This window comes from Meriones unguiculatus, chromosome 14 (assembly GCF_030254825.1).
Source record: "Meriones unguiculatus strain TT.TT164.6M chromosome 14, Bangor_MerUng_6.1, whole genome shotgun sequence".
Classification (NCBI taxonomy): Eukaryota; Metazoa; Chordata; class Mammalia; order Rodentia; family Muridae; genus Meriones; species Meriones unguiculatus.
Genome location: NC_083361.1, coordinates 2,707,898 through 2,735,084, shown reverse-complemented (window position 1 = coordinate 2,735,084; position 27,187 = coordinate 2,707,898). Strand labels below are relative to the sequence as shown.

At 55.1% G+C, this 27,187-nt stretch overlaps 4 protein-coding genes across 8 annotated transcripts; 3 read left to right on the top strand and 1 right to left on the bottom strand.

The window, feature by feature from the left end:
* The first annotated feature begins 219 nt into the window (after window positions 1-219).
* On the top strand, window positions 220-1,895 carry Mia (MIA SH3 domain containing). Of its 2 annotated transcripts, none has more exons than XM_060366484.1 (4): window positions 220-449; window positions 539-615; window positions 1,079-1,189; window positions 1,571-1,895. In XM_060366484.1, the coding sequence occupies exons 1-4, from the start codon at window positions 326-328 to the stop codon at window positions 1,592-1,594; spliced, it is 336 nt and encodes a 111-aa protein (XP_060222467.1). In that variant the 5' UTR covers window positions 220-325; the 3' UTR covers window positions 1,595-1,895. The 2 variants fall into 2 exon arrangements, with proteins under 2 accessions (XP_060222467.1, XP_021506305.1); XM_021650630.2 differs by having other exon boundaries at window positions 539-672.
* Window positions 1,896-2,554: 659 nt separating this feature from the next.
* Rab4b (RAB4B, member RAS oncogene family) lies at window positions 2,555-13,187 on the top strand. 2 transcript variants are annotated; one of them, XM_021650629.2, is made up of 8 exons: window positions 2,555-2,693; window positions 4,481-4,561; window positions 4,824-4,938; window positions 7,123-7,185; window positions 7,357-7,511; window positions 8,968-9,063; window positions 9,163-9,293; window positions 12,810-13,187. In XM_021650629.2, exons 1-7 carry the CDS (start codon window positions 2,678-2,680, stop codon window positions 9,276-9,278), a joined length of 642 nt encoding a protein of 213 aa, XP_021506304.1. In that variant the 5' UTR covers window positions 2,555-2,677; the 3' UTR covers window positions 9,279-9,293; window positions 12,810-13,187. The 2 variants fall into 2 exon arrangements, with proteins under 2 accessions (XP_021506304.1, XP_060222465.1); XM_060366482.1 differs by lacking the exon at window positions 2,555-2,693 and adding an exon at window positions 2,978-3,017.
* Window positions 13,188-14,733: 1,546 nt separating this feature from the next.
* On the top strand, window positions 14,734-23,310 carry Egln2 (egl-9 family hypoxia inducible factor 2). 3 transcript variants are annotated; one of them, XM_021650631.2, is made up of 6 exons: window positions 14,735-14,867; window positions 15,740-16,809; window positions 21,489-21,608; window positions 21,956-22,092; window positions 22,306-22,373; window positions 22,738-23,310. In XM_021650631.2, the coding sequence occupies exons 2-6, from the start codon at window positions 15,970-15,972 to the stop codon at window positions 22,791-22,793; spliced, it is 1,221 nt and encodes a 406-aa protein (XP_021506306.1). In that variant the 5' UTR covers window positions 14,735-14,867; window positions 15,740-15,969; the 3' UTR covers window positions 22,794-23,310. The 3 variants fall into 3 exon arrangements, with proteins under 3 accessions (XP_060222464.1, XP_021506306.1, XP_060222463.1); XM_060366480.1 differs by lacking the exon at window positions 14,735-14,867 and adding an exon at window positions 15,093-15,477; XM_060366481.1 differs by lacking the exon at window positions 21,956-22,092 and having other exon boundaries at window positions 14,734-14,867; window positions 22,738-22,818.
* A 90-nt stretch (window positions 23,311-23,400) lies between these two features.
* LOC110556715 (cytochrome P450 2F3-like) lies at window positions 23,401-26,875 on the bottom strand. Its single transcript, XM_021650606.1, has 9 exons — window positions 26,696-26,875; window positions 25,952-26,114; window positions 25,466-25,615; window positions 25,079-25,239; window positions 24,595-24,771; window positions 24,374-24,515; window positions 24,061-24,248; window positions 23,662-23,803; window positions 23,401-23,582 (listed from the first exon to the last, which is right to left on the bottom strand). The coding sequence occupies exons 1-9, from the start codon at window positions 26,873-26,875 to the stop codon at window positions 23,401-23,403; spliced, it is 1,485 nt and encodes a 494-aa protein (XP_021506281.1).
* Window positions 26,876-27,187: the final 312 nt, after the last annotated feature.

Here is a 27,187-nt window from a genome sequence, read left to right as displayed (position 1 = left end):
TCTCTGGAGGGTCCAGGTACTGAGATGACTTGAAGATGAAATCAGATAGTCCAGCCTGCGTATCTGAGTCTCTCAGGGGTGGCTGCTCCTTGGAGTGACCTGGATTGCTTTGGGCTCCAGTAGGCATTTTCTTTGGCCCATAGCCCTTACCCTGTCTCTGAAATGGTTCTGGCTGGGTAACAACCTTGGGGAATGGGTGGGGGTGAAATCTGGTTTGGGGGCGGAGACCAGACTGAGAACACAGGTTTCCCTGAGTCTCAGCACAGAGAGAGGGCAGGAGATTGGAGACCTCGAACCTCACTTGGGCATTCATTCTCAGTCCACGATGGTGTGGTCCCCACTGTTCCTTGGCCTCGTGGTCTTGTCTGTCTTCCCAGGGCCTGGCAGGACTGATCGGGCCATGCCCAAGCTGGCTGACCGGAAGCTGTGTGCTGATGAGGAGTGCAGCCGTAAGAGTCCGGGAGCGAGGGGGAGGGGCGCTGAGGGCTGGAACCGCTGCTCATGTTGAAGTTGCTGTCGTTCCCTTTTGCTTCCCCAGATCCTATCTCCATGGCTGTGGCCCTCCAGGATTACGTGGCCCCTGATTGCCGCTTCTTGACCATATACAGGGGCCAGGTGGTGTATGTCTTCTCCAAGCTGAAGGGCCGTGGGCGGCTCTTCTGGGGAGGCAGTGTGAGTGTCTTCAGAGTGCTAGAGGGAAGGCTGTGGGGGTTGGCATTGAGAGAAAGCCTTGTTTTCCCTCTGAAGGGAAAATCGGGGGAGAGGGGAAAACAGGATTTGCGGGAGGAAGACATTTTATCACCTGCTGCAGTTTTACTTTAGCAGTTACAGAACGCCTTGGTGCCGAGCTCTTTTCCAGACCTCACATACAACAGTGAACAGTAATTCTAAGGGTGGAGAAGGCAAACCCTCACAAATCCCAGCAAACACGGCACTGTGAGCATTAGTTACGGTGGCTACTTTCCGCCCAGGCCAAATGGGATTTAAGCTGAGATTCAAGTCGGAAAGAAGACTGTGCCCCAGGGTTCAGCAGGCATGAGTACCATTTTTCCAGATGGACTTCTAACTTGTTCTCCAGGTTCAGGGAGATTATTATGGAGACCAGGCTGCCCGCCTGGGCTATTTCCCCAGTAGCATTGTGCGGGAGGACCTCACTCTGAAACCTGGCAAAAATGATATGAAGACAGATGTGAGTGCCTTGGGGTGGAGGTTGGTGTGGGAGGGTGAGGGCATTTTCTTACCTGTCCATGTGAAGTAATTGTTTTTGTTGTTATTAGTAATTTTTCTTTTTCTTGAGAAAGAGTATATACCCAGGCTGGCCTCAAAAATTACTAGCCTCCAGCTTTGGTCTCCTGAGGGCTGCTGAGTTTGCAGGCATGTGCCACCAGGCCCTGCCCAGTGCCAAGTGATTTGTTACCGAAACGGCAGAGCTTACAGGGCTCGAAGCTAATTTGTTTACTTTTGGGTGGTCAGACCCGGTCTTGGCACCTACAGCCTTTGCTAGGACCACTACTGCATTGCAATGTGATCGCCGGTTTCCTATCTACTTTCTCCCTTTTCTCTTTTTCAGAAATGGGATTTCTACTGCCAGTGAGCTCAGGGACAGCTCCCTGCGGTTTACCTTTCCGGCTCTATGCAAAATGCAAATACAACAACCAACTGCAAACTGTTTTGTCTCTTTGGTTTTTGGGGATGGGTGGAGATTTACAGAGATTGTGTAGACGGATTTATATTTCTTAGGTTCCTGAATCTAGCCAGTAAATGTCTTGAATGTGGTTACATCAGTGGTTGCTAGGCAGCTTCACTTTGTAAGCCCTTTGCCCCAAGGTAAGGTCTAGCTAGGAGCGCCCCGACTCCAGCAAGGGAATAAACATTGCAATATACGCATGCCATCATCCCTTGAGAAGCTGAACTATTGTTAATGAGCCAGTTGCATCCTGAGGAGGGATCCAACAGTCGGTTTTCTTTTCTTTTTTTTAAAGAGACGGTCTCTGTGTGGCTCTGGCTGTCCTGGCTCTCACTCTGTAGACCAGGCTGGAGTCGAACTCATAGAGATGCACCTGCCTCTGCTTCCGAGTGCTGGGGTTGAAGGCCATGCGCCACCATGCCAGACTGGCAGAGGTTTTCTTGCAGATGGGTGGCAACGTGCACGTGTCCGCTCTCTTCCTTCCGGCCTGTGGGGTTAGAAACCACGCAGCAACCCGAGATCCGCTATCCCAACTCCGTCCATCCTGCCCTTGCCCCTTCTTGGCATTCGTGTCCCCGCCCCCGGGCTTACGTCTAGCCAATCCGCAGGCTCCTCTCTGCTCCCGGACTCCTGACCAAATCCGTTCCTCCACCGGCGCAGCCTCTCTGCCTCCGCCCTCTCCCGGTTGTCGTGCCAATCGTTCTCCTCGGTCACGCCCCGCTCGACTCGGCCCCTCTCGTGCCGCCAATCGGCGCCGTCCGGCCCGCCCGCTGCTTGCCGAATCCGCCAATTCCTGCGTTGGGCAAGCGTGGCCTGGTGTCCGCAGCTCCGGAGGCTCGCGCGGGAGTGGGGGGGGCGAAGGCGGAAGTGGCGGCGCCGGGTCCGGGAGTGGAAAGGAGCTGAGGCTGCAGCCCGAGTGGAGCGGCTGCCAGCCGAGGAGCAGGCGCGGCCGCGGCGCCATATTGCGGCCCCAGCGGTCGCTACCGAGCCATGGCCGAGACCTACGGTGAGGCTGGTGGGCCGAGGCGGGGGCTGGGCCCGTAGTGGATGCGGATGTAGGAGCGGGGCGGGGCTTTCTGCCCGGGGGGCGGGGTCTGCCGCGATACAGGGCAGGGCTAAGTGGACCTGGGGCTGAGCTTAAGCGATTTGGGTGGAGCTTGGGAAACCGCTGTGGAGGTTAACAAAATCGAGGGCGGGGTTTGAGGGAGCCGGTCTCGCTGAATTGGGGTAGGGGGTAGGCCTTGAGGAGGGAAGCAAGCCTTCCTGGGCGGAGCGTGAGCGGCCAGGGCGTGGCTGACGGGTTTTATGGGCTGGAGAGAACCTCGCACAGGTGCTGTGGACCCTGCACACCCTGTGGGGCCGATGTGGTTTGAGAAGTCTGGAGTGTTGTGGTCTTTGAGTTTTAGATTTGAAACTTAGTGTTAAGGGATGCGGCTTATTTTTAAGGCTAGAGGCCAAGGGTTCTGGGCAGAGGATGGGGAGAAGAGGTTCAGAGTTGGGCAATCAGTAAGGACGTAATTGAGGGCAGTTGAAAGCCCTGACAAGAATCAGAGGCAGCTCTATTCATTCAACACATAGAAAAGCCAAAGAATCTGGGGCCGAGCCCTTGAGGAAGCGACCAGGTTAGGAAATAGGCCCAAATGTCGGAGGCCATGACAGTGAATGAGTGAGAGAGAGGGTGGTAGGAGGTGAAATGGAGGCCAGATTTAATCCTTGTTGAAATGGCTTTTGAAATGCATCAGCTAAGATCTTGCAATATGGAGACCCTCAGTCTGGATTTGAATCTTAGCTCTTCTTAGCTGTGTGGCCTTGTGCAGTCAGTCAACCTCTCTGGTCCCATTCTCCTGTCTGGAAAGTAGGGTACGAAGTAGACTTCCCTCCTTAGGCTTTATTTGGGATTAAATGAGCTGTGGAAATGCACAGCGATCTTCAGGACAGTGGTGGGCATGTACACAGCAAACACTGTCTGAGAACAGTCATATTGTGTGCCATATTCCTCACACTTGAGAGAGTGGGGCAGGAGGACTGCTTCAAGTTAGAGGCCAGCCTGGACTACACAGTAATACTCTTGTGTGTGTGTGTGGTGCGTGGAGGGGGTGTTGAGACAGGGTTTCTATGTGTAGCCTTCCTGTCCTGAATTTGCTTTGTAGACCAGGCGGCCTGGAACTCACAGAGCTGCCTCTGCCTCTGCCTCCCGGAGTGTTGGGATTACAGGTGTGTGCCACCAGGCCTGCCCAGTCCCTGACTGGGAAAAGAAAATAGAAAGAATACAGGGTGTGGTGGCACCCATATTTCTGGTACTCCTTTAGAGGCTAAGGCAAGAGATTTGCTTAAGAGTTTGAGGACAGCTAGGTCAGCCTAAAATACATAGTGAAACTTTATTTCAAACATCAACAGTAGCCTGGCACAGTGGTAGCCCACACCTTTAATCTCAGCACTCGGGAGGCAGGGACAGGCAAATCTCCAAGCGAGAGGCCAGCCTGCGCTACAGAGCCAGTTCCAAGAGAAACCCTGTCTGGAAACAAACAAACAAACAAACAAACAAAGATCTTGGGCTGAGTGGTAGGTCAATGTGGAAAAACACTTACCTAGCATGGTTAATGCCTGGAGTTCTATCCATAGCACTGTAGATGTTTAAAACAAAACAAACAAAAAATAGTATTTTACGGTTTCTCATGTATAGCTTTGGTTCCACTTTTGTGTGCATCTTTCCTTCCTGACTTCCTGTTTCTCCGTACTCTCTTTGTCTTTTTCTCCCTGTGGGTATCCTGGATCTTGGCGCCATCTGCTCAGACTTCCTCTTCAAATTCCTGGTGATTGGCAGTGCTGGAACTGGCAAGTCATGTCTCCTCCATCAGTTCATTGAGAATAAGTGTGAGTTTCTGGCAGGACCCTGGAACTGTGGATGTGGCCATGGTGTGGGTCAGTGGGCAGTAGATGTGGTGGGGTGCAGGTACCGCTGGCATAAAGCTAGTGCTGTGGGTTTGCCTCTAGCCTTGGTGGATGGTCTGTTTGCTAAGCCTTCTGCCAATCCAGCAGTGAGAACTGGGTTGCAGAAGCAGAGGAGGAGGAGGCGGCTTGCAGGATGGGGGAATTCCGGGAGCCCCTGCACTGCCTCTTGTTTCCCTCTTCCTAGTCAAACAGGACTCCAACCACACCATCGGCGTGGAGTTTGGATCCAGGGTGGTCAACGTTGGGGGGAAGACTGTGAAGCTCCAGATTTGGGACACTGCTGGCCAGGAGCGGTTTCGGTAGGTGTCCGGGGTTCCCAAGGAGGGAAGAGGGAGGGCAGGAGAGAAAGATGCGTAGAGCCCTTCAGGGCTGGAGTGAGAGCAAGGAGATGCTGAGTAGGACAGGTAGATGGAGAGAGACAGGACTGCTGTTCACAGGGTGTGTCTGAGGAGAGAGGAAGTCCTGGAGAGAAAAGGCTGAATGTGGTAGGTTGAGTCTATAATCCCAAATACACGGGAGGTTGAAGAGCAGTATTGTGAGTTATAGGCCAATGAAAATGAAAGGATTGGGGTTGTAGCTTAGAGGGAGAGCACTAGTTTAACTAGTGTAAGTTCCTGGATTTGAGTTCAGAAGACACAGAGAGAGAAAGAAAAAAGAGAGAAGAGAAGACTGGCATGTGGTAATGCTCAGTGGTAGAGCCCCTGCCTAGAATCCCCCAGTGAGGGGCTGGAGTGTAGCTCAGTGGTAGAACACCTGCATAGAATTCCCCAGTGAGGGGCTGGGGTGTGGCTCAGCGTAGAGCTCTTGCCTAGCTTGGGCAAGACCCTTGATGCCATCCTGAGGACCAGAAAGAAGAAGAAGGAAAAAAAATGGCTTAGAGGTGTGAGGGAGTTTATTTTTTAATTAATTAGTTAATTAACTGTCTATGCTAGTATGCCTAAGTATATATGTATGCAGGAGCCCCCAGAGATCAGTAGAGGGTATTAGATACCCTGGGACTGGAATTACAGGTAGTTGTGAACTGCCATTTGGGTGCTGGGTATAGAGCCCATGTCCTCAAGTAAAGCAGTAAGCGTTATTAACCAACCACTGAGCCATCTCTTCAGCCCCAAGAAGTAGCATTTGAAGAGGGATCTTAAAACAGATGAACACTGAAACCTCACAGAGCTACAGCCTCAGAGGGAAAGAGAGCCAGAGAGATAAAGATGACGCAAGTCATCAAGGAGGGAATGGGCACAGAAGGAACAGGTCAGAAGCAGAGTGGTGGGAAGGGTTGGGAGGTATAGTTGAGGAGGAGGAGAAGTGAATGTATTGCAGAGTGGGAAATGTGTAGGCTGGGCCACCTAGTAGGTCTGCAGAAACACAAACCCCGAGAGTGAGAAGTAGAGCAGGAGGGACGGAGGGAGGGAGAATATTCATGTCATTGAGGACCTAGCCTTTACACATAGCGGCTACTAGGTAAGCCATGGATAGATTGTCTGTGTGAGCTGTATGGAACCCAGAGGCAGAGGGAGAGTGAAGGAGGCAGGCATGTGAGAAGGCCTGGCTCTCCAGTAAGTACCTGCATTCCAGAGGGATCCAGGTTGGTGACAAAGGGATTTGAGCACACAGGAGAGGGGCCTGCATCAGACAGCAGGGAGGGGCAAAGAGAAGGTGCATAGCACTTGGCCAGGACAGGCAAATGGGAGATGTCAGACTCACTGAATGAGTGGAAGAGGGAAGGCAAAAGTGAGCGTGGAGAGACAGACTGACAGACAAGAAAGAAAATTGAGAAAGCAATGGAAACTGAAGCTAGGTATGGCGGTGGAGGCCTGTAATCTCAGTTCCCTGAAACACAAAGGCAGGAGGATTGGAAGTTACAACACGGTCTTGCAGGGTGGCTCAGTGGGTCAGGTGCTAGCTGCCAACCTGAGGACATAGGTCTGCGCTCCTAAGCCCACAGTGGAAGGAGAGAAGCAGTTCCTACCAGAGTCCCCTGACCATCACATATGCGCCGCGGTGCATGTACACCCACCTCCCACCCCCACAGAAAAGAAATAATTAAAGAAGCAAGTTCCAGGCTTGCCTGGGATACACTGAATTTGGAGTCAGCCTGGGTAAGTTAGCAGGATCTTGAATTAAACTAAAACGGTTGGGGTGTAGTTCTGTGTAGAGCATTTATCTGGCACATGCCAGGTCCTGGCTCTGATCCCAAGCCCCTCTGGGTGTGGTGGCTCAGGCAGGAGAGCTGCCTTAATCTTGAGGCCAGGTAGGCTGCTTAGTTCCAGGCCAGCTTGGGCTATAGAGTGAGACTATCTCCAGAAGCAAACCCAAGTAATAACAATGATTGAGATAAACTGGGAGGCAGAAAAGCTATCTCGGGAAGACCAAGGTCAGGGGATGGGCCAACAGTAAAGGGGCCTTCGAGCCACTAGCCTGTCTCCACAGAGGGGGCACCCGGGGCAGATCCCAGCCTTGGGGTGACTGGGTCCCCTGGCCCACAGGTCGGTGACGCGGAGTTATTACCGAGGGGCAGCTGGAGCCCTGCTGGTGTACGACATCACCAGGTAGGTGCAGGGTCTGGGTGGCACAGGAGAGGCTGGGCATGGAGGGTGCAGGGTCTGGGTGGCATGGGAGAGGCTGGGCATGGTGGGTGCAGGGTCTGGGTGGCACGGGAGAGGCCGGGCATGGAGGGTCCCACTCCCGTGCTGCCTTCCTCTTCTGCCCTTTCCTCACAGCCGGGAGACATACAACTCGCTGGCTGCGTGGCTGACTGACGCCCGAACACTGGCCAGCCCCAACATCGTAGTCATCCTCTGTGGCAACAAGAAGGACCTGGACCCTGAGCGTGAGGTCACTTTCCTAGAAGCCTCCCGCTTTGCTCAGGAGAATGGTGAGGGCTGTGCTGTGGTCTGGTGATGGGTAGAGGGGTAGCCAGCCTGTGGCCCCGTGTGCCTCTCAGCTTTTGATGGATGGTTGTGTCCTAAACATGGAGGCTTCAGCAGGCCTGCTTTGATTCCTAAGTACCGAGTCATGTGACCACTGTGGTCTTCAGGTTCAGCTGGAAAGTCTGCTGGCCAAGGAGCCTGCCTTAGCTTTTGCTGGTACAGAGGAACTCCTGATAAACTTCCACAGAGTGGGTGGGGGAGGGGGGTCAGCACAGCAGTGGTCTAAGGTAGATACCTCAAACTCAGCTGGCTCTACAGATAAGACACCTTTGTGAATAAAGGAGGTGAACCAGGGTGAGACCCCTAGGGAACAGGCACTTGTGCTCTGTGATAGATCTCTTGATTGGAATCCACCAGTGGAGGGCTGGGGGTGTGGCTCAGCCTAGCATGGCTGAGGCCCTGTTTTCAGTTTCTAGCACCAGTATGCTAGGTGAAGGTGAAGACAGGGGCAGGAGCATAAAGAAAAAGGTTAGTATTAACTCTTGACAACATGGGCTGTCTAGACTACCCACATCTGCTGACTTGGGATCTGCCTATGTCCCATTTTTCTTTCTCTCTTATTTTTAATTTTAGCTCTTTGTTACTTTTGAGACAGAGCTTCATGTAGCCTAGGCTTGTCTCAAGCTCTCTGTACCCAAGGATGACCTTGAATTCCTGATTCTCCTTCCTAATGCTGGGATTGCAGGCGTAAGCTACCATGCCCAATTTATATGATGGTTGGGGTCAACTGAGTACTTCTGTGGCTCTTTTAAAAAGTGTATTATTCACCCATTATTTATTTTTTGAAGGTAGCTTTACCTTAGACTCAGCATGTTGCCCAGGCCGACCCAGTACTTCTGACCGTCTGTGTTGTCTCTCTGCCTTCTCTAGGATTGCAGAGGGTACGCAAGCATGCCCAGCTCATGGCCTCCTGTTTTTCAGAACCCCAAGTTTAGAAGAGGTTTTGCTGCCAGGCAGATGTGGTTTGAATCCTAAGACTAACTTGCCCAGTATGAGGTGCTGTCATGTGACTACTGGGTAGCGTCAGTGGGCTTGGGGCTGTGCTCAGTGAGTCTGGAGATGGTGACACACCCAGGAGGCCTACAGTGCAGTGGTGGTGGAGGCAGGGAGGCAAATGCATGCGCTGATGGAGACATCAGAAGTCACTGCTGGGACAGGAGGCACAGGAGGCTGTTAGAGGGGCCTCCTGGCTCAGGCTGGGTCCTCAGGGAGGGGTTTCTGGGGAAGGGCAGTGGGAGCTGAGCTGGGAAGGAAGAGCTGGGTGAGTGTGTAGGTAGGCAGACGTCATTCCCTGCAGGGCAATCTTGTACAGTGCCCAAGGCGAGCCAAGCATAGGTAGAGTTTTTGAAGACCCCAGAGTTGGAGTGGAGGGTGGAAACTGATTGAGGCCTGCCTCTCCAGAGCTGATGTTCCTGGAGACCAGCGCTCTCACTGGTGAGAATGTGGAAGAAGCTTTCCTGAAGTGCGCACGCACCATCCTCAACAAGATCGACTCAGGTGAGGCCCGCCTGCTCCATGTGAGAGGTGGGGATTGGGGGTTGGGAAAGGCAGGGCCCCATTGGCTCTGAGGAACATGCCTGACTTCTCCTCCCACAGGTGAACTAGACCCGGAGAGGATGGGCTCAGGCATTCAGTATGGTGACGTATCCCTTCGCCAGCTGAGGCAGCCTCGCAGCGCGCAGGCCGTGGCCCCTCAGCCTTGTGGCTGCTGAGACCTGCAGAGCCAGGTGGGATGCTGGGGCTCAAGAGGCAAGAGGGCTGCCTGTGCAGGGCGGGGCGGGCCACAGAGCAGCCTTCAAGACTTGGAAAACGTGACAAGAGAAAGAGTGACAAAGACACAAATGCCTATGAACCAAAGGAGCCATCTTCCCAGCCCCAGGGGAACCCTTGGGCCCTCTGCACCCCTGACCTTTACCAGCCTCAGCCTGCACCTGACCCCTCAGTCATGGTTCTCACTGCTGTAATGAATCTCTGTTGTGTGCTAAGCCCTGGTGAAGCCTCTCAGGAGACAGCAGTGGGTAAAACAGACCAAAACCAACCAAACAAAAATTCCTGTTTGCATGGTACCTCCATTGTCTTGGGAGAAGACAACGCATAGATGAAATACTTAACATAAATTATATAGTAGTTGGGGGGAAAGAGTCGTGGAGGAAAACAGTTGACTAAGATGGATAGGACGAGGAATGCCCTTTTAAACAGGGTACCTGAGAAGATGACATTTGAGCAGAAATGTGGAGCAGGAGAGTCAGAGGGGGCAGGTGAAAACAATAAGTGCAGAGGCCCTGCCTCAGGAGCACGCCCGGTGTGGCCAGGGAGGCCAGTGTGGGCATGTCGCACTAGGACACAGCATGAGCTGGGGACCTGGCCAGTGCGGATTGAAGGCCCTGTGGAGGTCTCAGTATTAGCTGGTTGCTGTTGGAGCCACGGGGGGCCTGCTGAGCAGAGGAGGAGGTGCAGACTGCACATCGCACAGTCCCTCTGCCTGGGTAGAAGGAGGAGACTGGGGAGCAGGGCTGGTTGCTGGGTGCCAGTGAAAGCCTTGCTGAGGACTGGAGTGGGCTTGAGGGGTGGAGTTCAGGTGATGGAGTGCTTGCATCCTGTGCATGCAGGAAGCACTGGCTTCTCTACTGAGAACTGTGCAAACTGGCAGCAATCCTAGTGTACATTCAGGAAGTGGCCTTCACATTGGAGTGGGTTGGAGGCCAGCCTGGGATGCGGAAGACCCTGTTGGCCACAGGGAGGAATAAACATCCAGCCAGAGGCAAGTAAGGGGTACTGAGAAGTGGCTGGTTTCTCTCCTATTCTCTCTCTCCTGACTTGTTCCCTTCAGTGGCAGTCAGTGGCTCTGTCTAAAGCTTAGATCTGTCCATGGCTCCTGGGGTCCATGGGACTCTGCAGAAGCTGCTAGGCCTGGTGCTTGACCCTCTGCAGGGCCTCTTACACCTTTCCATACTCCTTTGACTGTTGAAGTCACAGTAAAGTTCTGTTTCTTTGGATTTTTTTTTCAGGCCATGTTTTCTTGCCCTTTGCCCTGGTGACCTCCTCCCAGAAGCTTTGTTGGTTTTTCCATGCATGGTCCAGATTCCTTGACAGACCTGCAGACACTGCAGATTTTGGTCCCTTCCTCACCTCTGTACTGCAGGAAGCCTAGCCCCCTTCCCTCCCAGCCCCTGGCATGTCTAGGGTGGCTGTGGGGAAAGTCCTTAGGCTAGGACCTGTTGGTTCTTGAGGGAATGCTTGTGGGATTAGAAAGAGAGGAAAGTCCAGGGTGAGCCATTCAGATAGTGTTCTTCCTTCCCGGCCTCTGCACTTGCTGGTCTGAGCCTGTTCCTCCTCTGTAGAATAGGGACAGTCACCTTGATGGGTGTGGCAGAGAGTGAGTAAATGAATTGTAGAGTATTTAGAGCTGGGCCTAACATTTGCTGGAAGCTTGATCCACAGTGCCATCCATTGTTTTCCTCCTCTTTCTCCTCCTCCTTTTGTTTTGTTTTTTGAGACAGGGTTTCTCTGTGTACACTTGACTATCCTGGACTCTGTAGACCAGGCTGGCCTGGAACTCACAGAGATCCACCTGCCTCTGCCTCCGAGTGCTAGGATCAAGGCGTGCGTCACCACTGCCCAGCTATTGCTTTCCTTCCTGCCTATCTTAAAGGACTGGGAGGGTGAGTGTGGCTCTGTGGTAGGGCACTTGCCTCACGTGCAGGTGGCCTTCTGGGGTGCAGTTCCAGCACCACAGAGTACCAAACCAAACCAGAGCACAAGGGACATTGGCTGTGAGGAGATAAACAGACGGGTGCCTCGGAACGTAGTGTAGCGTCTTTCCAGACTTTGCCCTCAATGAGTCACATGTAACCAGTGCTTGTACAGACTCCATTGACCATATGTCATACATTATCTAAGGTAGTCCTGCCAATAGAAAAAAACTCAATTTTTTAAAACTTAAGAAAAAACCTTTAGTGTTTTTTTTTGGGGGGGGGTAGGTGGGAGAGGGTTCTTCAGGCTAATACAGAACTTGCCTAGGATAGCCTCAAATTTGCATCAGTCCTCTTGCCTTAGCCTTTTAAATGCTGAGATTATAGGCGGCTACCACCATGCCTGGTTACAAACAAATCTTGTTATTTTTGAGACAGGGTCTCTCTACATAGCCCTTACTGTCTGGAACTCATTCTGTAGACCAGGCTGGCCTTGAACTCACAGAGCTCTACCTGTCTCTGCCTCTGTACTGGGACTAAAGGTGTACCACCAGGTCTGGCCTGATATTTTTTATTCTAAAAACTTTTAAAGAGCATCTCTCCTCCCTCCAACTCTCTCTTTTTTTGTTCTTTTTTTACTCAGAGACATACAGCCCAGGCTGGTCTCAGGCTTCTATGTAGTCAAGGGTGACCTTGAACTTCTGATACTTTGGCTTTCACCTCCCAAGTGCTGGATTACAGTACTACCCCACTGCATTTATGGGGTGCTGAGGATGGAACTAGGGCCCATGCAGGCTAGGCAAGCACTACAAACTGAGCTATATTTTTTCTTGTCTTTATTTCTTTTTCTTTTTTTTTTTTGAGACGGTAGCACAGGCTTGTAACTTGAGGCCTCTAATTTACTTCCTAAGTACTGGGATTACACCAGCGAACCACCACGCCCCGTGGTTTCACTCCATCTAGACAAAAAGTCAGTCAGGGCCTACCAACACTGCCCTCTCGATACAGGGCACATTAGAATAAGTTGGAAAGCTTTATAGCATTCTGATGTCCAGGATTTACTTTAGGAAATTTCTAGAGAAATCGGTAAGCAGTCAAAGCAAAGACCACTAATCTATTCTGTCTTTCCTGTTTGAAAAGCATTGGATTGACCTAGCCTGGACCATTAGGGATAAAAAGGGACACAGAAATTTTCAAAGGTGGGGACTGTATTTAATTTATTTATTTTTTCATGCTTTGTGTTTTTGAGACAGGATCTCACTATGTATGTAGCTCAGGTTGGCCTTAAACCTAACATCCTTCTTCTGCCTGTACATGTGTGAACCACCACCTAGCAAGGGTCGTGGTAGGTACTGAAACACTCCTTTACAGATGTGGACAAATAGGGAGATGCTCAAAGAGTAAATCTCCCACATTGCTTCAGAGGGGCACCCAAGTCAGACAGTGCACAGACAGGGTGCAGGCAGACAGGTCAGGAAGGTAGCCAGGACTGAGACAAGCTTCCAGCTAGACTCCCGGATCCCTCCAGGTCATAATACCCTTCTCTTTCAGCTCACCTGTTCTCCTGGACCAGCCCTGCCCGAAGGCTGGGGCTCAGAACCAGGCCCCAAGAGGCCAGGCCCCAGTCTGCCCCAGCCCCAGAAAAGCTACTCTATCAGCCATTCCCCCTTCCCTGGCCTGGTGGGGCCTGGCATTGGGGCAAGATTGAGCCACAGGGGAAGGGGGAACCCATACCTGCTGCTGCTTCCTCTGTCTTGGCTAACTATTCCCCCGAGCCCCTAACCATACCTGAAGAACTCCCAAAGCTTGAGACCAGGGCCCTTTGGCCCCCACTTCCTGCCTGGCCCTGCTGTTGCAAGTCTGTTATTTATTACCTGGAGGCCTGCTCCATCCTGTCCCGGCCCTCCATAAAGTACTGTTTACACCCGAGTCTTGGCCTCTTCATTCTGAGAACGCAGAAGAGGTCCCGGATGGAGGTTAAGAATGGGCCTTTGCATGAGGAACCATGGTTCTGGGTAGGACTCTGTGGATATGTTGGGGTACATCCTGGCTAGCACACTCACTGATGGCCAGTCTGGCATATACATGTCTTTTCTTTGGCTTTTTCCTACATCTCCTCCCCCGCTTTTTTTTTTTTTTTTGACGCAGGGCCTTGTAGCCTAGACTAACCAGGAATCTGAGGTCTCTCTGCCTCAGCCTCCCCCGCGCCAGGACCACAGGTGTGCCCGTGACCAGTCTGTGTACATACTCCACAGCAGTGCATGATCAGTCGAAGCTGGTGTGTGCACACCCGTGTGTGGCCTGTATGAGTCTCCCAGGACTTGTGTGTGAGACCCTGTCAGTGGCAACATGTGATGCTGTGGCCTGTGAGTGGACTCTGGCCTCCTGAGTGTGTTGGTGAGGCTGCTGTTGTGTGCAGCGTCAGGACCAAGGAATTGGGCGTATAAAGGGGCCTTGATTCTGGGTCAGGTTTGACCAGCCGATGTCTCATGTCGGCCAACTAGGACAGTGGCTCACTGTGTTCCTGAGAACGTGTGTCCGAGATTTGTGTGTGCTTTCAGGTATGTGTGTGTGTGAGAGAGGGAACACGAACCTTCTCCCTGTGCGACTGTGGTTTTCTATAATCTGGACTCCTGGTCACACTTGGTGCTGGTATGGATCTCCTTTCGCCCGACGTCTTTACATGGCCTTCTGGAGACTCATGCAGCCCCCTCAGGACAGCGTCAGCTGCGCGCCCCAAATATCAGCAGGTCTCCGCCCCCCTTCATCGCCCACCTGGTAGGCCCAGGCGTTGGTGGAGGGGGTGGGTCATTCAAATACCCCTGTCCGGATAGCCCTGCCAGGAATGGTGGAGTAAGTGTTATGAGTAGCTTAGAGAGGGAGCGATGGCGTCCCTAGTCCCCCGTACTGCATAAACAACGCCTAGGCTCAGAGGAGCTGGGTTTTGCAAATGTCTTCTCTGTGAGTCTGCCCCGAGTCGCTTTAATCTGACTTCCACAGTTGCCCTGAGGGAGCAGCGCGGAGAGGGTCATGCAAACAGTACATACTTGCTCGTTTGTTCTGCCCGGCTCTGCTTCTCTGGGGACATCCCGTACTCACCGTTATTTTTTTTAAGTGCTTATGTAAATTACTGACGTAGGAATTTACATACACTTTCCAACTAACTGCGCAGTCATTTCTCAATCTCTCCGGCTGTGCGGAGGGGCGGCCCATGTAAATGAGACATTTGCATGGCAAATGCCAAAACAGCCTTCGACGTGAAACCCCTGGTTTGCTCGCGCCCCCGCCCCAAGGGGCGGCCTTAAAGACTCACAGAACGCATCTTCCTGACCCCTGAGTGTTTGCCTTCCCGTGGAAGGGGCGGGGCGCACGATGCAAATGAGCCCCGCGTCCGGGCCCAGCTCGCCTTTCTCTCCCGGACGCCGTCCCGAGCCGCCTGTCAACGTGCGGCTCGCGCACGCGCAGTCTCTCCGGCCGGGCCGCGGTCACGTGGCCGCCGGGCGAGGCGGGGGCGGGGCGTCGCGGGCGGTGGGGGGCGGGGCATGGCGCGCTGTGAGGCGCAGGGCGGCTGGCACAAACGGCGTCGCCGAGGCCGGAGGAAAAAGCTCGGTGAGGAGGTCGCCCCGGGGGAAGGCCCCGGGGAGGAGAGGAGCCCGAGGCCGGGTGGCGGGCCGCGGGCCCCGGGGCGGGAGGCGGGAGCGCGCGCAGGCGGCGGCGGCGGCGGCGGCCCCGCGCCGGGGGTGGGGGTGGGGCGGCGGGGGCGCGCACCGGGCGCCGCGAGAGCGCGCGGCCGCCGCCGAGGGGAGGGGCCGGCCCGGCGGGGCCCGCCCGCGGCGTCCGGCGGCCCCGGGTCGCGGCGGCTGGGCGTGGGGGCAGGCCGTGGGCTCCCGCCCTCCTCCCGGGCTCCCTTCCGTCGGTCCGTCGCTCTGACAGGCCCTCCCTTCCGTCCGGCCGTGTGTCGGCCCGCTAGGCTTCCTCCCGTAGGGCCAGGTCGACCCCACCGGCCCTCCCGCCGCCCCGCCGGCCGCTCTTCCTCCCTGTTCTCTTTGTCCCTGCGCTCCGGTGTTCCCCGCCTGCCCCGGCTCGTGGCCTTGCACTCAGGCGGCCTGCTTCCCGCGAGTGCTCCCCGCAGCCCCGACTTTCCGGGGATTCCTCGTTCCCGGTTTCTGTGTCGTGCTCCCTTCTCATTTCTCCGAGTCTCTAGAGGGCCGGCAGGCAGGTGCCTCCTGTTTCCACCCCGGCGTTGCTTTCCTTCCTCTTGGGGCCATCCAAACACCGTTCCCTGCACTTCTCTATTACTTTCTCTGCCCGCCATTCCCTCTCAAATTCCTATGGGCCCCATCTTCATCTTGCCTCACCGTGTGTGTGTTTGTGTTTGCCGTGGCCCAGTTTGTCATCTGCTTACTGTTGGTACCATCCTCACCCCTTCTCACCTGCTTGTCTCTTAGCTCCCCTTGAGTTCTTGTTTTTCTCTCTTCCAGCTACCCCCATCAGTCCCTTCTCAAGCTCCTAGGGACAACTGTGGACTTGGGGACCAGCGAGCACCCCCGGGGCACTAGAGGAGCCCCTGCTGCCTGCCCTGCCTCACCCTGCCCCACACCAGGCCCAGCGGCCCCCGGCTGCATCAAGTGGAGGAGGAGGAGGCGGAGGAGGGTGGCACCATGGGCCCGGGCCGTGCCCTCCATGCCCGGGGGATGAAGACACTGCTGCCATGGACAGCCCGTGCCAGCCGCAGGCCCTGAATCAGGCTCTCCCTCAGTTGCAAGGGTCTGTGTCAGAGTCCTTGGAACAAGCTAGCCGAGCCAGAATGGGGGTGGAGAGTTACCTGCCCTGCCCTCTGCTACCCTCCTACCACCGTCCAGGAGCATCTGGTGAGGCCTCGGCTGGCAATGGGACCCCCAGAACCACAGCCACTGCTACCACTACCACTGCCAGTCCCCTGCGGGAGGGCTTTGGTGGGCAGGATGGTGGTGAGCTGTGGCCACTGCAGAGTGAAGGCGCCGCTGCGCTGGTCACCAAGGAGTGCCAGCGACTGGCGGCCCAAGGTGCCCGGCCTGAGGCCCCCAAACGGAAGTGGGCCAAGGATGGCGGGGATGCCCCTTCACCCAGCAAGCGACTGTGGGCCGGCCAAGAGAACCAGGAGGCCAAGGGGGAAAGTGGTGTGGGCGGCGGCGGCTGCCGCGGCGAGGCCAGTGCTAGGCTGAGGGAGGAAGCCCAGCCCTCTGCACCTGAGCGCCTGGCCCTGGACTATATCGTGCCTTGCATGCGGTACTACGGTATCTGCGTCAAGGACAACTTCTTGGGGGCAACACTGGGTGGCCGCGTGCTGGCTGAGGTGGAAGCGCTGAAGCGGGGCGGGCGTCTGCGAGATGGGCAGCTGGTGAGCCAGCGGGCGATCCCACCACGCAGCATTCGTGGGGACCAGATTGCCTGGGTAGAAGGCCACGAGCCAGGCTGCCGGAGCATCGGTGCCCTCATGGCCCATGTGGACTCAGTCATTCGCCACTGTGCAGGGCGTCTGGGCAACTACGTCATCAATGGGCGTACCAAGGTAAGGCACTTTCTCCATTCAGTGCCTAATGCTTTGGCATGTGGGTTTGGTGACACGTTTCTGGGGTTATGTAGAAGAGTGTAGGCAGCTCCAGTTACCTGTGGGGGGGACTCAGGTCTCTTCCTCCCACTGGGCTTTGACTTTTATAGCTGGAATGGAAGTTCAGTCTGGGGTGGCAGTGGTCCTTAACCTTGGAGGACCAGAAGCCACTGCTCATCTTAAACTACCTTAGACCGAGAGCACCTAAGGTCGACAGGCTTCTGCTTGCTGCGGTCTGCTGGCATGCAGATGGCAGAAACAGAAGGTGAAGGGAAGGGTGGCAGTGTTGAGGTAGCCTAGACCAAGGATGAGGTGCTGCCTGTCTAGTTGGAGCACCTGGCCTGGCCTCCATTCTGCCCTGTGAGCCTACTTTTGGCATCTGCATCAATAACTTCCTGGAAGGGACACTGAGCGACAGTGTGCTGGCCTAGGGAGAGCACTTGTCCACATCTTTCCCACTCCTCCCTGCTCTAGTCCCTGTTCTTCATCCTCTGACCGTTTGTCACCTCCTGCCTGCTTTTCTCTTGATCTTTTTCCTTGACCCTCTGCCTTTATATTTTTCTTCTCCATTCTTTCTTGTTGCAGGACCGTAGTTCTTAATGCTTCTGGAGTCAAGGCTTTTCAGATAAATCTGCCAAAGGTCACAGACTTTCTCAGGAAAGGTGTACATTTGGTTGGGAGTTTGTGGACTGTTGTTAGGGCCTCATAGGCCTCCAGTTGTCCATTCAAGAACCAGGGGTCAGGAGCCTCCAAGGCCTTTCTGGTCTGTTAACATACCCATTCTCTTCATGGAAGAGTGTTAAGTCTGAGGCTTGGTGTCATTTGGATACAGTCTGTTGAGAGTACCTGCTGCTGGCCAACTATGGTTCCTGGCTGGTGATTTTGTAGGCTGTGTTGTGCCCTGTGAGCGGGAGACGTGCTCCTAATGGTCCCCTCCCTTGTCCCTGGGGTTCTATCTTGGGTTCTGCCTCAGTACAGCTTTCTTTTCAGGATGAAACTGGTTTGGGGACCAGAGTTCCCCCCTTTGGTAGGGGGCAGGCCTATTTTCTCCCCACCCTAGCTGGAACTTGTCCTACTTTTCTCTCTCTCCCGTTACTTGATAGCTGAAGAACCAGAGCTGGCCCCTCCCTGGGTTTGGCCTCTGTGCAAGCAAGATCAGTGTTGCTTCCTGGCTAGGCAGCTATAACTTGGTTTCCACCATCCTTGCAGGAGGGAGTCAGTGAGGGGAGCTGAGAGCCAGGAGTAGACACAGCTCTGTAGCCTCGGAGGCTGGACCAGTTGGGGTGGAACGGGAAGGCCTGGCCACTTGAGCAGTGTGGGAAAGGGGTTGAAGGAATTGGTTGTTGATCTCCAGTTGTCTCCCCCATCTGGATGTGGTTGGTGACAACACCTGAGCTAGGATTGGGGACAGGGAAGAGTCAGGTTCTTGTTTGTTTCTTTGTTTTTCTAGACAGGATTTCTCTGTAGCCTTGGCTGTCCTGGATCACTTTGTAGACCAGGCTGATCTTGAACTCACAGTGATCCACCTGCCTCTGTCTCCCTGAGTGCTGTGATTATAGGCATGCGCCGTCGTGCCTAGGGAGTCAGGATCCTCTAAGTGACCTTTATCCATGGGGAGGTAAGACCTGGTCAGGCTGGTGGAAGGAGGGAGCTAGCCCAATTACTACTGTACACAACAACTCGATACTTTCCCAGTTAGGAAGGGTAAGGGCCACATGGAGCATCTCTTTAGGGGGTGTTGGACTGACGAGGCAGTGGCAGTGAGGGCACCGAGCGCTGGTGTGACCAGCAGCACCTAGGTCATCCCAGAGTGGTTCCTCTCCTCCCACCTTCCCTTCTATCCCTGCCTCTTCTCTGTGGTCTTGTTGCTGGAGGGCTTGACTCTGGCATCAAGGCTGAGCAGAGGGGACCCCAGGGAGGGTCTGGCTGGTTTGGTTTGCCCCTTTACGAACAGCTTGAGGCAGGGCCTGCTGTCTGGCTGAGTCACTGGCTTCTGATACAGTGTGTGTGGCAGTGGTGGGGTCCTTGGCACATTATTACCAATAGCAGCTCCAGCATCCTGGAGCCTCCTTCTCTCTGCTTGTGAGGGAAGAAGGTTGGAGAGTCAGTTCCTTTGCTACTCTACTGCTGTCCCCTGTGGATGAAGCTTTTCCTGAAGGGGGCACAGTTCAGAGTAGCACTTTGATGTCACAGCTCCCACCCTGGGTATTCTGATTTGGCCCAGGGCCTCTTGGACAGTCAGCTGCTTGAGTCCAGAGCAGTAGTGTTGTGAGATAAACCCATCACAGACCCCGCATGGACACTGTTTTGTTTTTTGCTTTCCCCCCACCCCCCTCAAGATAGCGTTTCTCTTTATAGCCTTGGCTGTCCTAGACTCACTTTATAGACCAGACCAGCCTCGGACTCACAGAAATCCACCTGCCTCTGCGTACTGAGTGCTGGGATTACCGATCCAGATTACAAGGACACTCTTAAAACCCAAAAGGAAGTCTTTATTGCCGACGGGTAGCTGCATGGGGAGCCTGCCCAGACCATGCAGCCCCAAGCCTTGCAGCTCTTTGTCTTTCACACACAAAAAGCATACTGGTTGGCACACTAAGGTTAGCAAGAAGCAGAGCTACAGATGCCAGAACAAAAGAGCAAGGTTAGTGCATTTAGGGACTTTGCTGGAACTCTGGACTGCATCTTTGTTTGTTTTGACAGGCACTGGGGCCTTCTATGCTAGGTTTTAAGGTCAGAATGGTGCCTCTAACATGGTGTCAGTCGTGCTGAAGTCTGGGGACCTGTTAATAGTAATAGTAACAGTAATAGTAACATGCAGGATTGCAGGCTTTGAGGTGAGGAGGAGGGAGGTGTGTTGAGGCTTAGAGCAGAGAGAGGGTCAGGACCTCCAGGCTGGTGGTCTTGGTGCCTGTGTGTGTGTGTGTGTGAAATTGTGCTTTGCTGGGTGTGTAGTGCTGTGTGGGGAGTGATTAGAGGGAGCACAGCACTACCTGCTGTCCCCATCAGCGTGCGGAACCTTCTTGAGCCCTGATTTGATTCCCAGCTCAGGAGGCATTGTCCATTGCTAATCAGTGACTCACTGATTCCAAGCCACCAGAGCCATAGCCACACTGTTTCTCCCGGTGAGTGGCTGCTTGAGTGCCGTCCATCTGCAGGAGCTGTGCAGAGAAGACCTGCCCCCTGGGCTTAGAGGCCGGCGCTTTCCCTGGGGCCTCTCGCTTACTGCACCCGGTACTGAATCTCACTAGTGCTGTGCAGCCTTAGATGCCTCTTTCCCAGGGTTGGGTTTCTGCTTGACCAGGTGTAGAGATGGGATGCAGAGAGGACGTTGGCATTGACAAGGGTTAGCTCTGGGCTTAGTGGGCTGAGAAGAGCCTTGGGAGCAGGATGTAGGGCTGAATGGAGTGCTGAGAGCAGACATTGCTGTGTCTGATTGTTTTTCTATACTTGTCTTGCTGGGCTAGGCTAGACCCAAAAGTAGAGCTGAGTGTTGTCAGGGAGCTCCATCTTGCAGAGTGGTTACCTGGGTGGCAGGGTCAACACAGACAGTTGGTTGCCAACTGGGCGGAAGACTGGACTCTCCCAGTAGGGTCGCACAGCGCCTCTTTTTCCTTTAAATACCGTTTCAGCTTGGGCTTCAGCTCTCTGTTCTGTGGCAGTAGGCACTGTGTCTTTGCAGAGGTTTGTAATCTCGTTCAGTTCTCACAACATCCTGTGAAGTGGGGGACTTTCTTCACCTCCCCAGTGCCACAGCTCACTCGGCCACACTGAGATCTGACACAGTGGGTTGGGCCTGCAGAGGTGGCTGTCCTGTTAGCTCCCTGGTAACAGATATCCTCGGGCCCTGGCTGCCTGGTTGAGAGGCAGGGAAATCTGTAACTTTAGCCAGACCCGTGCCCACAGAGACCAAGCTGGGCAGCGGAGGCCTGCCTCTGAGATGCTGGGAACATTGTGTTCTCAGAAGTTAATGCTGGGAGTGGAAGGTGTTTACCAACTTCGTTTCACAGAGCGGTAGCTGAGGCTCCTCAAGCACTGGGGCTGCTGACAGTGTGCATCATGCTGGGAGCTGGGATTCTAGGTCAGGCTCCTGTCTCTGTGTGGGACAGCTTATGTAGCTGGGATTTCTGAGGTCACATGCAGGCAAACCAGCATGACTTCACATTAGAATTACCTGAGGGACCCTGGAAAACGCCAGGCTGTACCTTCTTTGAACCCTGACAGAACCTCTGATGTGAGCAGGGCTGGAGCCTCCGTACCTCAGAACTCAGTAGGAGACTGTGCAGGCCCTGTACCTGTGCTTCTCCTGCTGCTGCCTGCCAAGTGTTGGGCTCGCAGGTGTGCACCGTGCAGCACTGCACAGACTAGTTTTAAGCTCGCTAGAAAACAAACCATCGTGTGTGCATTGAGCCCCTCAGGTTCTGGGGTGGAGACGGAGGTGGGAGCGTGGGTGGTTGAGGCCGGAGAGCTTAGGTTTCTGGTGAACTTGAGGATGGAATGTGGCTGAAGTAGGTAAAAGGGCTCTTGGGCTGGAGCTCCTAGAGCCTAAGATGGTAAAGACCAGGGCAGGAATGGTGAGCCTGCTTCCTCAAGGTGTCCCTGCCTGGTCTCAGTAAACCGCCTTCCTCCATTTCTACCAGGCCATGGTGGCGTGTTACCCAGGCAATGGGCTTGGGTACGTGAGGCATGTTGACAATCCCCACGGCGATGGGCGCTGCATCACCTGTATCTATTACCTGAATCAGAACTGGGATGTTAAGGTAGGGTGTGGGGGCTGGGACGGTGTGCTTATGTTCCAGCTGGGATTCTGCCCTCCACTCCTCAGCTCACGGGGCAGTGAGATCCGCAGGCTCCTCTTTAGCTGACTGTGGGCCCTCCCTCTTTTCCGGGAATGGTGCCGTCTGCTTAGCCCCACCCAGACTTGTACACTCTCCCCCTTTTCCTGTCTTTAGTAGCTTCCTGCCCATCTCCATGGCAATGTAGACTCTGGGCTGTCATTCATTTTAGGTGCCTGGTGGTGGGAGGGAGTGGTGTGTGCTGGCGATGCTCCCCCTGGTGGGTGCCTGGGTGCAGTGTAAGGCAGTAGCCTCATCTGGCCTGCCCGCAGGTGCATGGCGGCCTGCTGCAGATCTTCCCTGAGGGTCGGCCAGTGGTAGCCAACATCGAGCCACTCTTTGACCGGTTGCTCATTTTCTGGTCTGACCGACGGAACCCACATGAGGTGAAGCCAGCCTATGCCACCAGGTATGACCTGTACTTTTAGGGATGTGCCTAGCTGCTTCCCCAGTGCCAAACATTTCTTAGACCCCTCGCAGCCCCCAGAGTTGACAGGGGAGTGACAAGATGCTGAGTGGGCCTAAGTGGGAACCAGAATCAGGTGACCTGCAAGGGTGGGTGTGCCACTGGAAGTGGCAACTAGAACTTTAGAAACTGATTTTTGACTGCCCAATTTCCCAGGTACGCCATCACTGTCTGGTATTTTGATGCCAAGGAGCGGGCAGCAGCCAGAGACAAATATCAGCTAGGTACCTGCTTTCTTTCTTTGTCCTTTCTAATCCCTGTATGCTGCCAGGTCCGTAGCCACTCCTCCCAACCCCCACCCCCGTTTTTTGTTTGTTTGTTTGTTGTTTTTTGTGTTTTGTTTTGTTTTGTTTTCTGGTGCTGAGAGTGGTACGTAGGGCCTTTGCCACACTAGACAACAAGCACTGTCATCAGCCCAAACCCATAACCCTCCCATCAGTCCCTTGTCCCCAGTTCTTGTCTGCTCTCCTGGTATCTTCAGCCCAAGTCCTGTTTATTTCTTAACCCTGTCCTCATCTTCCAGGTTTCTTTTGGTTTCTTTGTCCCTTCCTAGTGATTCACAATTTCTTGTCTTCCTCTCATCCTCAGCATCGGGACAGAAAGGTGTCCAAGTACCTGTATCACAGCCAACTACACCCACCTAATGGCCAACCCCAGAGCTGCATGGACCAGCAGCTCCTTGCCTTGAGGGGAGCCCCGGGCCCAGCAGCAGCTCCCCAGCCTCAGTGCCCGCTCCTCCCTGCCATGCTGCTGCTTCTGGCTTACCTCTGTACTGTGTGGTGTGGAGGGCGCTAAGTGTCACCCAAGGAGCAACAAGGAGAGACCTCTGTTGCCCTGTGAGCGGGGCTAGGTTGTGACCTAAGCGGTGGCTGGTCAGTATGGCTAGTGGCCTACGTCCTGCCATGTCTGGTTCATTGTGTGTTGAGAGGAGGCAGGATTGGGGTTGAGGTGAGTCATGGCCTCTTGCTGGCAAAGGTCTGTTGAGGGGCATACTCACCCCTCCTCACTTTTCCAGCCTGGAATGTGAAGTGACTCCCCAACCCTTTGGCTGTGGCACTTTATGGACTGGGCTGCTACTGCTTGGACAGAGTAAAGTGCCATGAGGAGCATGTGTATGGAGGTCCTGCCAGCCAAGAAATAAAAGTTTACCTCAGAGCTGCACACACTTGTATTTGTCTCTGGAAAGAGATTTACAGTTAGGGCAGGCAAGGGAGATCAAGGCCACTGAGATCAGACCCGCGGAGCCCACCCTCAGCGGGCCACCAGGCGGAGCTGGAAGGCTGGGGGCACATTGCCCAGCCCAGTGCACTGTGGGGTAAGGCTGATGTTGGCAGGGCTTCCCACGGGAAGCAGGGAGAACTTCTGCAGGATAGCAGTGAGGAAGAGGAAGATCTCAGAGCGGGCCAGGCCGGCACCCAGGCACATCCGTTTTCCTGTGGATACGGGTGCAGGTGTGAGATGAGCTGGTCACCCAGTGCTGGCCACTGGGGTCCCTTCCCTCCTGGCCCAGACCTGGGGCAAAGGGCATGAAGGCATCGTTGTTCTGGAACTCGCCGTGGGCATCGAGGAAGTTGGTGGGGTTGAAATGGTCAGGGTCCTTGAATTGGGTGGGGTCCCGGTGTGCAGACACAAGCAGGGGAATCACAGACGTGCCCTGGGGTTACACAGTCGCTGTCACTCAGATTGAGTGTGGACACCCCACCCACACCCTTTCTGTTGTGACTGTACCTAACCCAGGGCCCCGAAGGTGCTGGCCAAGTGCTCTCACACCGCTGCACCCCATCCGCTAAGGTGATACTGAGAGCCCGGGAGGGGAGCTCCAAGGCCACTGGTTCTGTGAGGCCGCACTGAACCTTTATCTCTGAATAGATACTCGGTGTCCCCTTCCCTCATTGCAGAATTGCTGTGCACCTTGTGCAGGACATGGCTCCTGAGGCGTGCATCTCGGGTGAGGGCCCGAGGCAGCCCCATCGGCAGCACGCTGATAAAGCGCTGAATCTCATGCAGCACTGCATTGGTGTAGGGCAGGCGGGCACGGTCTTCCAGTCTAGGGGCGCGAGCCCGACCTACAGTGGCGTCCAGCTCCTCCTGCACCTTGGCTGGGGTCACCGGAAGCTGTGAGCGGTTCTCTACCAAGACCCCACCCCAGCCACCCTCCGCACGCAGGCTTATGGCGGGGCGGGATGGGTAAAAGGGGTGTTGGGGAGGGGCCCGGTTGCCAAACCTGCCACCTCGGGGTACTTGAGCATAATGAGGAGCCCATAGCGCAGAGTGGTGCTTGTGGTCTCAGTGCCACCAAAGAACAGGTTGTGAGTAGTCATCACCAGCGTCTCGTCCTGGAAGTGGCTTTCCAGCTCCTGCTGTTCCTGGGGGCAGAGGGAGAGGCCCTACTGCCTGCTGCTCCAGTGTGGGCTTGGTAGGACTCAGGGCCCCGGGGACTTGTACCTTATCCATTTGGTCGAGGAAACAATCGATGAAGTCGCGGGGTTCCCCTGTTTTTCGTGACTGCTGGTGCCACTGAATTTGCTCAGAGATAAAGAGGCGGAGCTCTTCGAAGTTTCTGAAGATTCGGTGGTGGGGACCAGGGATCCAGTCCATGAAGGATGGGAACATATTGTATATCTGGAGAGAGAGGGTTCTTTCTTAAAAGATGGTCTCACTATAGCTTTGGCTAACCTGGAACTCTGTAAACCAGGCTGGCCTCAGTTTAGAGCTCCTCCTGCCTTTGGCTCCTGAGAGGTGGAATCAAAAGCATGTGCCACCATACTGGTACTGCCTAAGTAGTCTCCATAGTCCCTAGTCCCGGTGGCAAAATTGAGTCAGGATTTTGTGGGTCGTAAAACTCCGTCATTAAGTCTACAGCCACTATAGGGAGGGCTGTGCCCCAGGGGTTTGGCCCAAGGCTGCGTCTAGAAGTTGGTCGTCTCACCTCGCCCCATCGGGAACTCATGATACGGAAGTTGTCACTGAAGAGGTCCAGGAGCCTCAGGAACTCTGGGTCCCCATAGTCATAGCGCTTTCCAAAGACCACAGAACAAATGACGTTGGATACAGCATTATCCAAGAGCTGCCGGGGGTCAAATGGAGCTCCTGGGGGTGAGAGCAGCTCTGGGTAATAAAGCTGTGGTGGCCTGAAAGTGACAGGGAGGCCAGTAAGATCTGCGAGGAAACCCTCACCCCCTCACACAGAAGCTGTGCTCCTCCTCCACCTCGCTCCCTGGGATCTGCATTCCACCCAAAGTGGTTCCGCAGTCCATTAGCCTTCCCCTGTTCCCCCCGCCCGGCCAGGTCCTTCTGCTTTCCCTGCCCATCGCACCAATGGTGGCTTGCAGTTCCTCCAGCACACATGCCGCCTCCTCCAGGATGCGATCCTCGATGGTCCTTGTACCCACGCCAAACTCCCTCAGCACTCCAAGTGCAAAGTTGCGCAACGCGCGCCAACGTGGCCCGTTGGAAAACACTATGCCTACGGTGGGAACCAAAACTCAAGAGTTGTCGGTGCCGGGTCCGGGCGCTGGCCCGCCCCTCTCAGGACGACTTATTGCTTTGCTCTTTCCCCAGACCATGTTCCGACCACCCGAGCTGAGTCCACCTCTGCCGTTCAGTTCCGGGCTGCTCTTTAAGGGCTTCGGAATTGAGTCTTCTGTTGGTTGCATCAAGAGCCTCGATTGAACCCCAGGCCTAACCTTTTGCCCTCGTTAGCAGCGGTCTCTATCAGGCCCCGCCCACTCTGCCTGGCTCCACTGGCACTTAGACCAAATTGGCTGGTCTAGTGCTCGCTTCTACCCAGCCTGGGCCTCACCGTTTCCGTGGGTGAAGCGTTCGAAGACAGCCATGGCCCCGCGGCCGGAGAAGGCATCTGCCTGCTGTACCAAAGCGTCTCGCAGCGCCGCGTAACCGCACAGCACCACTGCAGGGCGTGGGCCTAGCCACACCGTGAACACTGGGCCCCAGCGGCTGGAGAGCTAAGGGAAGGGGCACTCAGCAGGACCCTTCCCCAGCTTCTGAGCTCCGTGGAGACCTCAGCCCCTCATCCCACTGGTTCAGGAGCACTGAAGTCCTCCCTTTTCAGACGCTGAAGTATAGGCCCCAGCTTCCAGGCCGCACTCTCCTGCCTCACACACAGGGGTCCAGACCCTAGCCCTTCTCCCTCAGACCAGAGATCCAGGCCCCATCCTCCTCCCTCAGATGCAGGGGTCCAGCCTCAGCCCTTCTACCTCAGACCCAGGGGTCTAACCTCAGCCCTCCTCCCTCCGACCCAGGGGTCCAGGCCTAGCCCTCCTCCCTCAGACCAGGGATCCAGGTCCAGCCTCCTCCCCTCAGACCAGGGGTCCAGGCCCAGCCTCCTCCCTCAGACCAGGGGTCCAGGCCAGCCTCCTCCCTCAGACCCAGGAGTGCAGGACAGCCTCCTCCCTCAGACCCAGGAGTGCAGGCTCTCAGTCTTCTCCGCTGTCCCTTGCAGAGAGCCAGGGTTTCTGGCCCCCTGGGCACAATAGCACCTTCACAAATCCAGAGTTCTGCGCTCCCAGCCCATGGTAGGAGCTACCTCCATGAGCGCCCGGTCCAGCTGTCCAGACTGTAGCTGCAGCAAGTTCCCCAGCAATGGGAGCGGCGTGGGCCCCGGGGGTAGGCCTCTGCGCACGTGAGCTCGGTGGACGACCCAGCCCCACCACACAAGCATCAGCACCAGAACCGGCAGCAGCAGCGCTGTCACGCAGGTGACCATCCTGTCTGAGCGCCTTGGTGCACGGAGCCCTTGGCGGAGGTTTAAGTGGCCCTGGATTTTAAGAGGGAAGAGTAGCAGGGCGGAGACCAGTGTGGGAGGCGTGAGAGTCTGCGGCGTCTCTGTTCCTTGACTGCTTAACCCCACGTCCCCACCCTGTCCACTTTTCAGCTCCCCTCACATCTGTTCTTCCCAGGCTCTGCACGCGCGCGCAGGGTGCGCGTGAGTATCTGTGTTTGCTTCAGCTATCCAGCCAGGTGCAGCCTCTCAAGGCCCCCTGTACCTGTAGGTCTATGTGTTTTCCTCAGCCCCCGG